The 15,471-nt window shown below is 35.3% G+C and overlaps 1 protein-coding gene across 2 annotated transcripts in view; it reads right to left on the reverse strand.

Moving 5' to 3' along the window:
* Window positions 1–1,283: 1,283 nt before the first annotated feature.
* Ttd14 (TRPL translocation defect 14) overlaps window positions 1,284–15,471 on the reverse strand; it is a 215,909-nt gene continuing 201,721 nt past the window's right edge. For both annotated transcript variants that reach the window (XM_068388444.1, XM_068388443.1), the window contains exon 12: window positions 1,284–6,956. In XM_068388444.1, coding sequence (XP_068244545.1) covers window positions 6,616–6,956 — 341 coding nt within the window. In that variant the 3' untranslated portion in view covers window positions 1,284–6,615. The remainder of the gene's footprint in view (window positions 6,957–15,471) is intronic.

Consider the following 15,471-nt stretch of genomic DNA (forward strand, 5'->3'; position numbering starts at 1 on the left):
CACCGTTTGGCTGATAGGATTATATTGCTCTTCATTTTTAGTTGAAAACTATTATATCTTTATAAGATATGGCTACTTTTTTCTTTTCTGTAGTGTTGGAAGCCTAATTATTTTTTAATAGCAATCTGAAGAATACATTATCCATACTTTAAGTTTGAGACAATGTAAAATATTACAGAAAGCCAATATTAATTGTTAGGTAATTTGATTTATCATAGTTTATTACATGATTAATTTTCACCTCAAAACATCTCCCCGAGAGGTATAATTTTCCAATCTATGTTTCTGAATAATTGTGATCTCAAAACAACCGGATATGTGCAGGCTGTTGAGATGTTTTCCATAAACAAAGTAGTATCCTATAAAACCTGGTATAATCTAATAAAAAAAAATCATGTCTTCAAGCAGTGTCTCAACACTTTTGGGAGACAAAATAAATGATCAAAAGTTAGTTTTCACTTACATCCATTTCAAACATTGTCTTTTATGTAACACAATGAATCAAGTGTAAATTCAGTTTTCTACTTTATGTTTGTCTTTTGTAAGGTTTGTTCAAGTTTTGAGTTCAGAAAAGTTCCTCGAGGGAGACAGGTTACCAAATTTACTTCTGTTGGTGGTGTTGTTACGGATGTTGCCTGCCTAATGATCTTGGAAGTAGCACTTCAGAACAGACATGGTACGAATGCAATACTGTATTGCATAACTAGTCATAGGACCATAACATGCCTGGAAGGAAAGATCTACTGACTAAAGGTAAGATAATATAAAGTTAAATTTTCTTAATCAAAAGGGACCTATGTGGCTTAAGGTGAACATTTGGGAAGTATTGTACCCAGGAGAAAATTATCTTTTATTTTAGAATAGGTGGTTGTATCTCTTCCTTTGAAGAAATAGTAAATGAACATACGTAAGGTTCATTGAAATAAATTACTCATATCATCTAAAATTAGCAGTCCTAAACCAAAAGACAAAATGACCTGTGCAAAACTCAATATTTTATTTGTATGATTGGATGACCAGTCTTGTTTGTCAGCTTTTTCTTCATGGGGTTACCCATTAAATGACCTCTGTTCATTCTCTTCCATCCTGTACTCTGTCTTCCTAAACTCACATATACTGTATCACCAATTTCAATTATTTCAGACCTTTCTACAGGTTATCATCCTGCCACTTGAATATCTACTGTTTTTCTGACTACAGATGCTCCTCTTTATGATTTCTTAATCTGCAACATACCAAGTTTATAATACAAATTAGGTATTGGTATTTCATTAACTATACTGTAACCATATATATATATAATTTTCTATTGGTCGAGCAAATTGAACAATCTCAAGAAGCCTACCAATGCTATACATGTTAGAACAATGTCAGTGTAGCCTGAACCAAGAGGAACTGCTTTGGTCTTACAAAGTATTAGCTACAAGAGGTTACGCTGTGATTATTGTGCTTATTTTTTCTGTGATATGCACAGTACTAAAACACTGCACAATCCTGTAAAGAGGAAAGCTATTATTTTGGAAGATAAATTGAAAATAATAACTCGGCATGATCAAGGTAAAGCTGTAACAGTCATCGCACATGGTCTTGGGACTTTCTCAGTCTAGAATTTTGACAATCATCAAGGACAAAAAAAGAATAGTGGTACCTTGGGTTACGAGTACCTTTGAATCCAAGCATATAAATATGAATTGGGTTACTAGTATTACATCGGTGTGCGTGCAAAAATATCACATGAATGGGATTTTTCATGAAGATTTACTAACAAGACTATTATGTAATGCACAGAGATGTCATGAGGTATCCTAACACCAGCCACGCAATGTTCAAGGGCTTTTTACCTCATCTTGTTTTTTGCATTAGCTTGCACCCTTCTTGCTCAAAGCCTAACTTTTCTACTCCGAGCAGATCTAGTAGAAGTATTATCTAGTGCCCACATCTTTGGTACTGTATTTGTACAGTTGTAACAGCATTCTATGTCAAGTTGTAAACACTATTGTTCATCATAAAAACATTTTATGCTTCATTGGAAAGTTAGCATCCTGACAATGGCTCCCAAGATGATTAAGAAAGATGGTAAGGTGATAATTACCCGAGGTGAAAAAAGAAACTATCGCAAAGAATGTGAAAAAAAAACTATTGCAAAGCATGAACAAATTATGTGTTCGGCTGACCTTCCAAAACTGTGCAATTTTACTACAATATCCACAATTGGTACAAGTTACAATTCTAAACAAAAAAGATATTAAATCATTTCATGTTAAAAATATGTACTGTCCTAATGCTGAGGAATCAACAGCAATGTTTTCTTAACACTTAAATGTTTTTGCTCATCTGGACTAATAGGGAGTTAACAGGTGATGTAATTATCAAAAGAATCATTTGTGAAAAATCAATGGCACTGGAGCTGCATAAGGTACAGCATCAAAAGAATGTAAAGATTTCAATATAAGAGAGGAGGGACAGGGCAACAAACCTCAAGCTTCAAGCGAACTTAAGGAGACATTAAGAATGTAGGAATCCCTGCAGAATTTTTTAGAAACACATCAACCAGATAAGGCTTCGATAGGGCAAGCAGTGAATGTATTTACTGATAATGCTATGTATAGTTTCATGCCATTTTAAAGAAAAAGAAAAATACTTGTCTCCAGATAGATTCTTTGTTAAAACTGAATGTGTAAAAAATGATGATCAAGTGTCCAGAAAGCATAAATCAAGTGATTCAGTTAGTGATAGTGAACGCTGTTCAAGAGAGAATTCCCAATAATGTTCTCATGGAGGAAGATTCTCCCTCCAAGCAGTAAACCCCCCTCCTTCTCCTTCTCTATCATCTCCCTCACACTAATCATGGCTCCTCAAAGATGAAGTGAGAGTAAATTTGTCTATATTTCCATTTTTTGTTGTAAATTATTAATTTGCATTCACTCTTGATGTCAGGTGCTCTAAATTTTTCAATAATTAGCATTAAAAACCTTTAAAAATTAGTATATATGTAAAATTATGGATGCGTAGAATGCATCAAGTGAATTTTCTTTATTCCTTATGGGAAAAATCTTTATAGTTTACAAGCATTTTAGTTTGCACATTTGCTTTAAGAATAAATTAAGCTCATAAACCAAGGTACTACTATACAGTAAGGGAGGCTGTTAATTTATCTGCTCCCATAAAATCTAGTTACAGTATCTGCAAGACAATAAGCAGGGCCTATTATTATTATTATTATTATTATTATTACTAGCCAAGCTACAACCCTAGTTGGAAAAGCAAGACGCCATAAGCCCAAGGGATCAAATAGGGAACAATAGCCCAGTGAAGAAAGGAAATAAGGAAATAAATAAATGATGAGAATAAATTAACAATAAATCATTCTAAAAACAGTAACAACGTCAAAACAAATTTGTCCTATACTGTATAAACTATTAACAACGTCAAAAACAGATATGTCATATATAAACAATAAAAAGACTCATGTCAGCCTGGTCAACATAAAAGCATTTGCTCCAACTTTGAACTTTTGAAGTTCTACTGATTCAACTACCCGATTAGGAAGATCATTCCACAACTTGGTAACAGCTGCAATAAAACTTCTAGAATACTGAGCAGTATTGAGCCTCATGATGGAGAAGGCATATTGATGATATGGAAAGAATACTGTACAGTACTTGTAACATGGATGGAAAATCACGGATATTTTCAACATAGGAGATGACAGGGAATGATTAACAATAATTTTATTGTTAATAAAAAACTTATGAGAAAATATTCAACATGAAAGATAAAGGCTTGTACTGAAACAAATGCCTGAACCCACATTCTTAACGAGGCAAAGCCAATGCCTCGATTTAAGCTTTTGAAAAGCATTTTAACTCTAATTGAAAATGTTCCTAGCTAGAAAGTGAACCCTTTCATGAGTCACCTCACTAGAAACACCAGGCCATTAGCAAATGCAAGCAAACATGCTTCCCATTCATTTTCAGCACTACTGTACATAAAAGCCTAGATGGCAAAAGCAATGTCTCCTGGTTAGTTTTTAAACGGTTTCATTCCCAAAGTGAGAGAATATTTCAATTAGAATGGTATAGTATTCCTTTTAAGGTACATCTTTTAGATAATGCTTCAAGACATCCACATTACCTTAGTGATTTGCATCTTCATGTGAAATTTTAGTTTTTACCATTAAAACACACCTATTCAAACAAATAGATCACAATACAATGGTAACTTTCATTGTACAGTACTGTATTATTAATGCAAGATGTTCACTCAGGCGGTCAAAGTTACCGAACACAAGACAATGAATACTATATTCTGGAAGGAATTCAACATTCTAAATGCAATTAAGAACAGTTTCTAATTGGCCGGAAATAAGAAAGGTACGTATGAATGGAATATGGAAAACATGATTTAAACACATATAGTAATATATTCAAATGCTTAAAAATAGATGAGGCTGCTGAAAGAATACCTAGTTAATATTGCTTGAAAAAACATTTGAGCTAGAAGTTGATGATGTTTATCTCTTATTTATTAAGGCTGAGGAATTGATAAATGAAGAACTCATTGAAATTCAAGACGATTTAGAAAAGTGGATAGAAACGAACAAGAATTTTCAATGACCCAGAAAAAAAGTTTATGTCAAAAGAAATTGGTTGAAGCATTTCCACACTAATAATGGATTGAAAATTTTGGAAGAAATTAATATCAGTTACAAAAGGATTCCCAAAGAAGAAATGTGCAATCCAGTCTACATTGGATAACTTTCAAATGAAAATATTTCCTAGCGCCTTCATCATGTTTACAAGCGAGAGGTGAAGAGTGATTCAACATCAACTGAATCACCGATGGAAGAAGAGGAGAAGGAATATATAATTGATGACCCTACTCCTGCATCATTGCCAGTCTCGACTTCTAACAATTAGCATTATATTTTAACCAGCCACAACATAAAAGTGGCAGTGTGAATTCTACAGAAATATTTATAGGTGAATACTGATATGCAAACTATCATGGCAATGTCTTTAGTTAAAACATTATGAAATTTATTGGCATATTATTACTGATCACTATTCCCTTAGAACTTAGGTAGCCTAGACTTGCCTTAGGTTAGTATAGGGTCTCAAATTGAGATATCTGTACCTATTTTCAACATACAATGGGATTTTTTTAACAAAACCCCATCATATAAAGAGGAGTATCTGCAACTGTTTCTTCTCCCTTCTAATTAAATCTCCGATTTTTTTCTGTGAATATTGAATCTTAAAAAACTAGAATGTAAATTCTCTTTCATTTAAAAACAACAAAGTTACTAATTTACAAAATAATCTGACAAAAATTCAAACCTTCCTAATTTTCAAGAATGTTAATTGGAACCAAACTTCACCGATCAAAATTATCCAGTGACACTGCAAACACAGAAAGATGACGAAACTTGTACAGGTACCAAAATTGCTATAGTTGAAGGGCATTTTCCCGAAAACAATGCCAAATATTTGTAATGCTATCTTCATAAAGTGCTTCTGTAGCTAGAAATCCCATTCATACTGATGTAATAGAAATCCTTTATTTCTCTATGCTGTGATTTAAATACATTGTCCTGCTGTTTTAGCAAAGAGCAACCTAACTTTTTAAATATGAAATATGTGATTGTTGATGTATTTCATACTTAATTTTTTTTTTCATATTACAGAATTACTGTCAAGTTCTACATATTACTTAGAGAAAAATACCCAGTTATCTAAAAATGTCTTATGTTTAATGAGTAAGGAACAGAATCAACCTTAATGCTATCTTTGTATTCAAAATATGTCTTAAATATATAGTAATCATAATAACATCAATTCGTGGTAGAAAGTTATATCAACCTACTTTAAAAACAAGTTCAACAACTATATTATTTAATCAGTATGGACACATACTGTGATACCTGAAAATACACCCCTCCTTTTTAAATATGAAGATTCCATAACTACAGTCCAGTATATGTTTTGCTGCCCTAAAACTTCAAACCAACTAATGCAGCAATACTGTATTATTGCAGAAGTTAGCAACTGACATACAGTACATGATTTTGAATATAGAAATTACAACCCCAAGAACAAGCACGAAATATACGTAAAATTGCAAACTTTCAATATAAATAATTTATTCATCTGTAAATGATAACTGAAAAAGTATCATTTGGAACCATAAAGACTTAATTACATCTTGCTGGTCCATAACATTAACTAAGTGACTGGTTGATAATTAATACAAAAGTTACTGTAATCTAAATTAGACTATCGTAGTTTACTGAATAAATATTAAAATGAACTATGTGCATCTTTTTATATATGCATATAGACATTTATGTGTAAAAAGATAGGATGAAGAAGGCTGACATGAAATCTACATGACAAATGAAATGAACCAATTGTAAATGAACTGCTTGTACTCACTTGTATGCAGCACACATTACATACCCCGAGATGCTTCTCTCAACACTGAAAACTTGGTAACTCTAATAAAAGTATAAGACATTAAAACTTTGTGGTAGATTGAAAAAATCTGTACAGATTTATACATGTTCAGAATGCTCAATTGATAACACTAATGCCCTGTCTACATCTCTGCCATGTCTCAGTGTTCTGGAGCAAAGAAACCATTTGTTATTTTAGATGGGCCATTGCATACATTAACAGGGACAGAACAGAAATCATTGAAGTCTATAATCTCTTCATCTCCTACTGCGATATCAGAGGTGGTTTGCAAAGGCCTATTACAAGTTTCAACCTCCATGTCACTCGGAAGAATGGATGAGAACGATATCACATTCAAATGATCATGATGAGATGAAGATCTCTTAAGACAATCTTGGCGCAGGTAAGCCTTTGTAGCAGATAAGAATGGCTTTGGACGGTGAAGGTGCATGTCAAGGCCAGATCCAGGACAAGAACCACAGGCACTCTCATCATCTTCCTCTGTTAATAATAATAAATGGTTAGTATAATTAATTTCATAACTTCAAAAAGGAGTCAAATAGAATATGAATAAAGACTTTATACATTACTGTATAGCCATTATTGTGTTGTACTGTATTGTATTTTCTCTAAAATACATACTACCCTCTGTTTAGATATTAAGATATGATATGCATCATATGTATTATACGATATAGTGTGATATTACAACCTGATTACTTTACATAAGGTACTTTAGTTTACCTGCATTCCTTGTGACAAAAAATTCTGCTTGAATTGTAATTTAATAGACACAATTCTCTTCAACTGCTCTTTATAAGACTAATATCTATGAGCAACTTGATGACAGTGACACTAAATCTCTAAAACCAGTAGCTTTTCATGCACTAACATAAATACACATGGTTTTCTGACATCTTAAAATGGTCCTGCGGATAACAGTTATAATCGGTAAGGATGGACTAACTGCTGACACCTAGTTATAATGAAATTGCTTTTAGGACAAATTCATTTTACCTTTTCTAAGCAAAGAAAATAATATATTACTTATATATACCAGAGGTGCTGTTTAGGAGTATTTACACATGCTGTCTCACTCAAATTTCAGGTAATATACTGTATATTACACTGGAAAAAATCCATCCTTACTCCATTGTCTTAAATAATAATGTCATGTAACCATTATGTGCCTTTACTATAAGGATGCCTTATCATTAATAAGTGATTTATTGGTGCAGTTTACCTAGCATTAAAATACTCATACACCTAATAAATTATCAACATTCTATATCTATTTAAGATTTCTTATATACATATAACTGCATTCCGTTATGGAAATAAAAGAAAACATTATCCTACTGTACCATCATAAGGAAAACAAATGCTATCCATAAAGAATGCAATTTGATGTAAAATGGATGTGAAGCACTTCAAACATTCAAGGTAATTAAGAAGTATGCAATAAACAGTGTACCTGAAGTTATTTTAATTGTAACTATAAACAAACACTATTCTAAATCTATATTGAACAGATTTGCCTTAAAAGATAAAAATTGAAGTTATCAAAAATGGTCATTCATATGGTTTCATAGTAAAACCAAAGAAAAGATTCCAAGAAAAAAAGTTCAACAGCTTAATCACCTTAACTGTCAATAGTTAACTGCTCAAGTAAAGGGAATGCAAGCATGCATCCAGAATCAGGCAAAGGTAAGAATCCTAAGCAATCCATTTTCCATAAACCTCCAAATAAATTCAGTAACATGATACTGGTTAAATAATTCCAGTATTATTTAAGTAAATCAGCATCATAAAAATGACTGCATCATTGTCATGATTGTTCCCAACGTATAATAAAGTAGTATAGAAGTCATGCCAATTATAAAAGGGTTTGGATAGAAAATAATTAAGTTTAGGTTTTGCATCAAATACTAAAAACCTGTGTCATAAACTTGAATTCAAACACTATCACAACATAAAAAAATGCCATACTTTGAACCATAGCTTAATAACAAAAAGAAATGATTAGGAGACCAGAGTAATTAGAGTTGATATTACCATGGGGACCAAACTTTAACTATACTTGATACATCCCTACATTTAAAAGACAGAAGCAAATGTTATGGTTGTTAAATTGTGTATCATTTTAATCACAGTTGGAATCATTTATAGTAATGTGTACCCTTTATCAATATTGTAATAGTCCATAGTTTAAACTATACAGTATAGCAATTACAAAAGTTTTGCATTTTCTGTACAGAAAATTAAATTCTATATGCCTTCTGGCTGATTAACAGCAACTTCCAATGAATTCAATAAGATGAAATCAAAATACTGAAGACCTTCATAATATTTCTAGGTAATTTCACTGTGAAAAGACCAAAACATATAGCTAGGTAAAATTATACCACCCACATAAATAATTCCTCTTGCTTTCATAAAAAAACAGATTGATAGAAACAAACATTACTTTTACTAATGACATTTTGTCATGTGAAAAGGTGGTCAGCAAATAGCCAAAATGACAAATTTTATAAGTTGTATTTCTCATATCTATACAAACCCGAGTCCTTTAAATAGAGAGATGTTTTCATAGTAAGCTGGAATGGCCATTGAAATCTTTAACGAGGTAGTTAATGACAGGTGGTGAGCAAGGACGAGATACCCTGGGCCCCCTCTGACCTTTCATCCTTTTAAATGGGAGTCTCACTGATTGGCGAGTCAGAAGTCCTCATAGGGCTGAACTGATTGATTCTTTTCCTTCCCTGGAAATGTCAATCTACCTGTTCTTGTACGGGAGCGAAGTAAATGACTAGCAACCTTTTATCTGTCTATATAAGGATTAATACGCTGATAGAGCCTAGCCTGTCCAAGAAGATTAGTATGTGGTCAAAGGATGAATCCCTTCCCCTGAAAGGAGACAACAGTCCAGAAAAATATACCTGGTGAATGAAAATCATTGGGTTGGTAGGTATTCCATGATCCTCTCCTCATCTAGGGAGGATGGGAGAAATACTTTTCTAAATTATAAAAAAGCATCTCCTCTCAATGTCAACCAATGCTTCACACATAGAGAGGGGATGGAGAAAGGCCCGAACCTGAGGTTGTGCCCCAGCAGGTTCTGAGTTTTGGCCATGCAACTAGGAACAAAACTAAGGGAGCTTCTTCCACCCCTCAGCATAGAAGACTATGACACACAGACCATCCAACTCCCCTAAACTATTTTCTGATGCAAGACAGCAAAGACCCAAGCCTTCCTTAGGTCAAACTCGTTGTCATCAGTGTGCACGGAAATAAAGAGCCTTCCACCTTCAATGGGGTATGGCGAATTGAAGAAGCAAAAGATTTAACCGGTGTCTTCTTGGCCATTGCCAAGACAGACCTTGGAGAAGGTTGAGCTCTCTCCATCCCCATCAGGGCATACACTTGTCACTGCACAGGAAGCCATAACTTGTAATCGACGCATATGGATGATTGGATGATTGTGAACAGTCATGCCAATAAGAGGACAAAGAGAGTGGATGTACATCCGGTTTAATAAAAACCTTTACATCCATAGCAATCAACAGCCAGCATTCACTTCCTTAAAGAAAAAGAAAATGAAAAGTTTCATTAAGTGTGTGGCTAAAAAAAAAAGAACTTCCGACAGGTGGGGGGCATTCTCACTCATGTTCAGTACCTGTCGTTAACTACCTCATTAACGATTTCAACGGCTATTCTAGCTCATGCTAAAAACCTATCCCTATTCAAAGGACGAAGGATTTGTATATGTGTACGAAAACTGCAAATTAAAAAGGGAGCCAGATGTCCTTAAATATGGGGCCACTCATTTCCTTGCAAAAACAAATTTATTACTTTCTGGAGCCCCGATACGTGTATCAGATGGGATATGAATGGGAAGAAGTAATCGCATTGGTATAGATTTGTATCCGAGAAATACAACTTGTATCAAAATTTTGTGTTCATACTGCCAATGAATGACTGCTTTGTAAAAAGGTCACTGCCTCCCTTAAATCTCACTACTATCTTTCAGATTTTTATTGGTTTGGTAATTAAAACTGACTAAAATTACATTCTTTACTTTGATTATGACTAGGAACTTTGAGTTCATAAGATTTATCAAATATATTTACAACTACATTATCAGGTTTCCTATTGCCTGGACTATAAAAAACATTGAACTACCCACATCTGATTATCCTAGAACATTGAAATTTGGTGTACCCTGTACATTGGTTATATGGTAACAAAATGTTCAAAGTTGAAAATGAAATAGACCAGAGCAGTAAGCCAACCACCATCCACTACCCTTAGACTTATCAATGAATTAGTGATTTTTTGTAAGAACTCTCTAGGATAAAAGACATTAGTCAATTACCACCCCTATTAATCAGCAAAACCTTGAGAACTAGACATTATTAAAGTTGTCAATAGTTCTATACAGTAGTATATTAATTACAATTTGCCAATTCCCTGTACAGTACAAACATAATCTCATACTTCAATGCAAATAGCACATATTTGAAGAAGAAAGTCTATTTCACAATAACAGTTTCAAGATATCATGTCTGCTCTTCAGTGTAGAAATACTCATGCAATACAGAACTTACAAAAGAGAAACTTAGTTTACTCAAGTACATGCACTAAAGTTTTCAGTGTTAAATGAAATGTCATATACTTACATTAATGAAAAAAAAAAAAAAAGATTAAAGTAATTCTATGTATAAAATAAAATAATGAGACATACACTATATACAGTAGTTGTATCTGAAGGCAATGAGAGCTTTCAAGAATTATCAACTACATTTCTTTCAAAATAAAAACTAAATAACTTTTTCATTTATTATTACTGATAGCAACCAAATAGTTTTCCTCCCTCAAAAACTTGATTAATGTCATTTACAGGGACTTTTTTCACTTGGTTGTGTCCATTTTTTAATTCACTTGTAGAATTCGGATAGGTGAAAACCATCCTATACTGCAATCGGTATCATAATGTTGATGCAGAGGTTCAAGACTCTTAGCTTGGAGAATTTAATGTTATCAGAATTATAGTTAAAATTTTAATAATTAAAGCATATTTAATGATATTTCCTATGAGCATCTTCAATAAAATGTTATTTACAATATATAACAGTACATACATAAGTTCAATTGCTTTTCCATAGTATTATAAAAATTCAAACAGAAATATACAACAACACATTCTTTTTAAGTAACTTTATAAACATCATGTCTTGAAACTGTTGGTGAAATAAACACTTCCTATAATTTGCAATTTTTTTATGTTTATTACTGCTCACTACACAGCTTGAAATTCAATCCCTATGTATATACTTGTATCTTCCTTTATAAAAATGCATTTGCTATTTGACATTTTCTTTCCTAAACAGTTAAATTAGTGTTCATTGACTCATTCAGTGAAGTCCCACAGCCATAGAAGCCTAATTAAGTTCTATAACTGGATGTTTCATGCTTTCCGATAACCTCGAGCCCATTTTGGAAAAGGTTAATTATTCAGGCTTACTACACTTCAAAAAATTTACTACCCATATCTAGGGATTAATCTTGACTAGCTATTATGAAAGATAAGTCAAATGTCAAGCAATGCCACACACAATGACCAGTATCCAGAAAATCTTCAGTTAGTGTGAGACACAGGTCCTTCCTTATATTTTCTACTTGCCAGTTGACTTCACAATCATCAATCTTTCAAGTAGGTAATTTGTTCAATGCTCTCTGCCTCTAACCAGATTTAATGGCATAAGTAAAGGTTAAATTGATTGTTTTTATCAATTGCAAGAACACCATTGTGTTTCTATACTGTACTCTTTTTCTAAAGTAAATCAGGAACAGGTAACATACTAGGAGTAGAAAATACTTCATTATCTTGTAACACTTGATGTATCAAGATAGACTGATACAGGATTCTACTGTAATTAAAAACTTTTAAAAAGCAATGCCTGTATTCTTCGAGGTATATAATTATTTCTAGTCATTTTATCAAAAGTGCAGTGCAGTATAAGATTCACTAAACCTGACTTCATGCATCTGTACAATAGAAGTAACTTTAGATTAAAAATGTTAGTGATTAAGAAAAATATCCGATTGGCTTTTTTGGGCTCAGGCCATGTCGTCCTGATGGAAGTTCCTTTATAGTAGCTTCCTAGGTTATATTTAACTACAGTGATATATTCCAGAGAATTTTACTTAAGGTATCCAGAATTCTAACTCCTGGCGCGAATATCCCTGGCTTACGTCTTTAGGGATATCGCATAATATCAGAGGACGTATTCTTGACACACCACATAGCTATCTACACCCCTAATAGCATTTACGCTTTGAGAGGGGAAAGTGGCAAGAATTGTAGGAGAGCCGTTATTAAGGCATCGCTTCTACTCCTACTACTTTGAGTGCCAGTATGACGTCACGTCCCGGCGTCATCTTGTCAATCTTTCTCTCGTAGCGATACTAACTCGGTGTTTTCCCAGTGCTTTTTCGCTATTTTGGATTACTTTATCAGCTATGATGCTTTCTCCAGCTTCATCTGCCTCTGGAAAGTCGAGTATTATCTTTAATTTGTATAAATGTAAGCTCTTGCCAGTTTTTACATCAATTTAAGACGTAATTAATGTAGCAAGAGCTGTTGCCTAACCGGAGGCGTCATGGACACTGTCGCTCGATATGCAAGTCTCATTTAGTCAGCCAGAATGACATTCTCGGTTTATTTCACTTTAATAAATATAGCTATTTAGCATTTTTAGCTAGGAAATTTTATATTATGCCGATGGTATCACGGTTTCGGCGATTTAGTTATCGATCCTCACTTATGCTAGGCTTCCTAGCCTAGGCACCTGGCCTTTACTCATGCATGATATGGTTTTCCTAGTGAGATAATTTATTGAAGCTTTAGGCAATATTTTATACATATAAGAAATTACTACATAAATTTTCCTCTTCCAAGATAGCATACGAGAGAGTTTCGGTAATCGATTCTCACCGCGCCTAGGCTACTAGCCTAGGGGCTTTAATATACTTTCATACATGTCCCCGATTGCTCTTGTATCGTCTTATTAAGTGGAGACTGACACCTCCTAGTTTTTTTAAGCGATACCAATCTCCTAGGAGATTTAAGAACAATCTCTTTTCCCTCTGAGTTAGCCTAAGCTGAACCCTAGTCGGCTTTACTTTGAATTCCATTCGGGTAAATCTAGGCTAGGGTGTTTCTGCCCCTTCCCTTAACCGCAGATCCTGGTTTTGGTTTTGGGTCAGAACATCAGAGTATTCAGTCTGTGGTCAGTTGCCAACTGGCTTAGTGAATTGACTTCCTAAGTCAGGTTAGGCTACAGATGCAGGAGGCTAGACCTCACCTGAAGGCATTAGGTGACATGATGCCTCCTCCCTGTGGATTAGCAGACAGTCCTGTGCCGGCAGAACCTAAGCTGAAGAATCGAATTCTTCTATTGCTTGGGGGACTCCAACACTAGACTCTGTTCCTACCATCTGAGACAGCAGCGAGGGTGCTGCCATCTCATTCTGTATTAGGCTAACCCTAGGCTAGGGAATAGAATTCCCTGGCTCCTTGGGTTAGTTCTTGTAGTGGAACGGAGACTTTTTAGGCGAGGTAGAACCTGCCGGCTCCTACCTCACCTACAGGACCCTCACCCCTCCCCTTATTGTCCTTTAGTGATGGCCTAGCCTTCACATATCTTTGGCCATCATCCTACAATTGACCCTAGTGTCGGTAGGTTGTGGGATTGGCTGCCGGCTGTGCCGGCTGCCGGCAGAGATTCCCCACCCCTATCGAGTGTTCTTAAGTCCTCTCTTGGTCTGCCTTCCATACCCTTGCCGGCAGAGATCGGTCGGGTTGTGGCTGGATGGAAGCCTGAATGTAACATTTCCCCTTTCCATATGAACCCTCATTCCGGATGGAGGGCTGTAAGGCTGAGCCTTTACACCCCACCCCCCCCCTCCATGCTTTCTCTCTCTTACCACTAGTCCCCCATGTCCTAGCTGTCGGCATCCAAGGGGCCGCCGGAAGATTGTACTGCCGCCGAATGTTATGGGTTGCCGACGATCGGCGATCCACTGGCAGCTGGCGATCCATCGGCCGACTGCCGGCAACCGGTCGAACGCTTGTCTGACGACATATCTCTCACCGCCGGCTGATGGAGGGCCGCCGAATGTCGGCGACCCCCCGGCTTCCGGCGGAATAAAACTGCCGACGGTCTGCCGCCCACTACCACTACAAGGCAGTACACCTTCTCCTCAAAACCCAGGAACTAACATGCCAGAGTATGCTGGCATGTCCTGCAGTATATGGCTGTATAGTGGTCAGTAAATATTGCGATATTGATTATACTGCAATAAAAAATCCACTGTATAGTTTATACGGTAGCCCATATATTTTCTAACCTACATGGTGGTTCATGGGCAGCCTATTGTGAGACCACTTGATATAAAGAAAGTGAGTTCTTTCTTTAATTTACAGTGTTCACTACATTCAATCCCCAATATTAAATTCCAGAAGACGGTGTTATGTTACACCTCTGTATATCCTGAGGATAAAAGTCTTCTATTAATATTTCTATCTCTAGAAATACCCCGAAATTCAATTTTGTGGGAGGTCATAGAAATTGGCTGGGCAGTTAACACCTGTAAGTGTCTTTCCTCTTTCCTTTCTAGCTTACCTATCCTAAGCTAAAAATATACATAACATTGTGTGATGAATTTTGTGAGATAATTCACCGAATACTCATCGGGCTTTCCTTTCTTTACAGGAGGACCATCCCGAGTGTGGGAACCATTTCTGCAAGGTCCGCAGTAAGAACTTCTGCGGCCATGGACTGTGCAGGACGCACGCTCGCTACACAGCGACTAAAGGTTATCTGAAGTATTGGGACCCCCAGGTATGTGACGTATGCTCAAATCTGGTTACTGAGGCTTTTGATGATCAAAAGTCAACTGAGTCAAGGGATGCAGCAAGAGAGAAGCTGCGTAGATGGGTCAGAGGTTTTTA

This window comes from Palaemon carinicauda, chromosome 15 (genome assembly GCF_036898095.1).
Source record: "Palaemon carinicauda isolate YSFRI2023 chromosome 15, ASM3689809v2, whole genome shotgun sequence".
Classification (NCBI taxonomy): domain Eukaryota; kingdom Metazoa; phylum Arthropoda; class Malacostraca; order Decapoda; family Palaemonidae; genus Palaemon; species Palaemon carinicauda.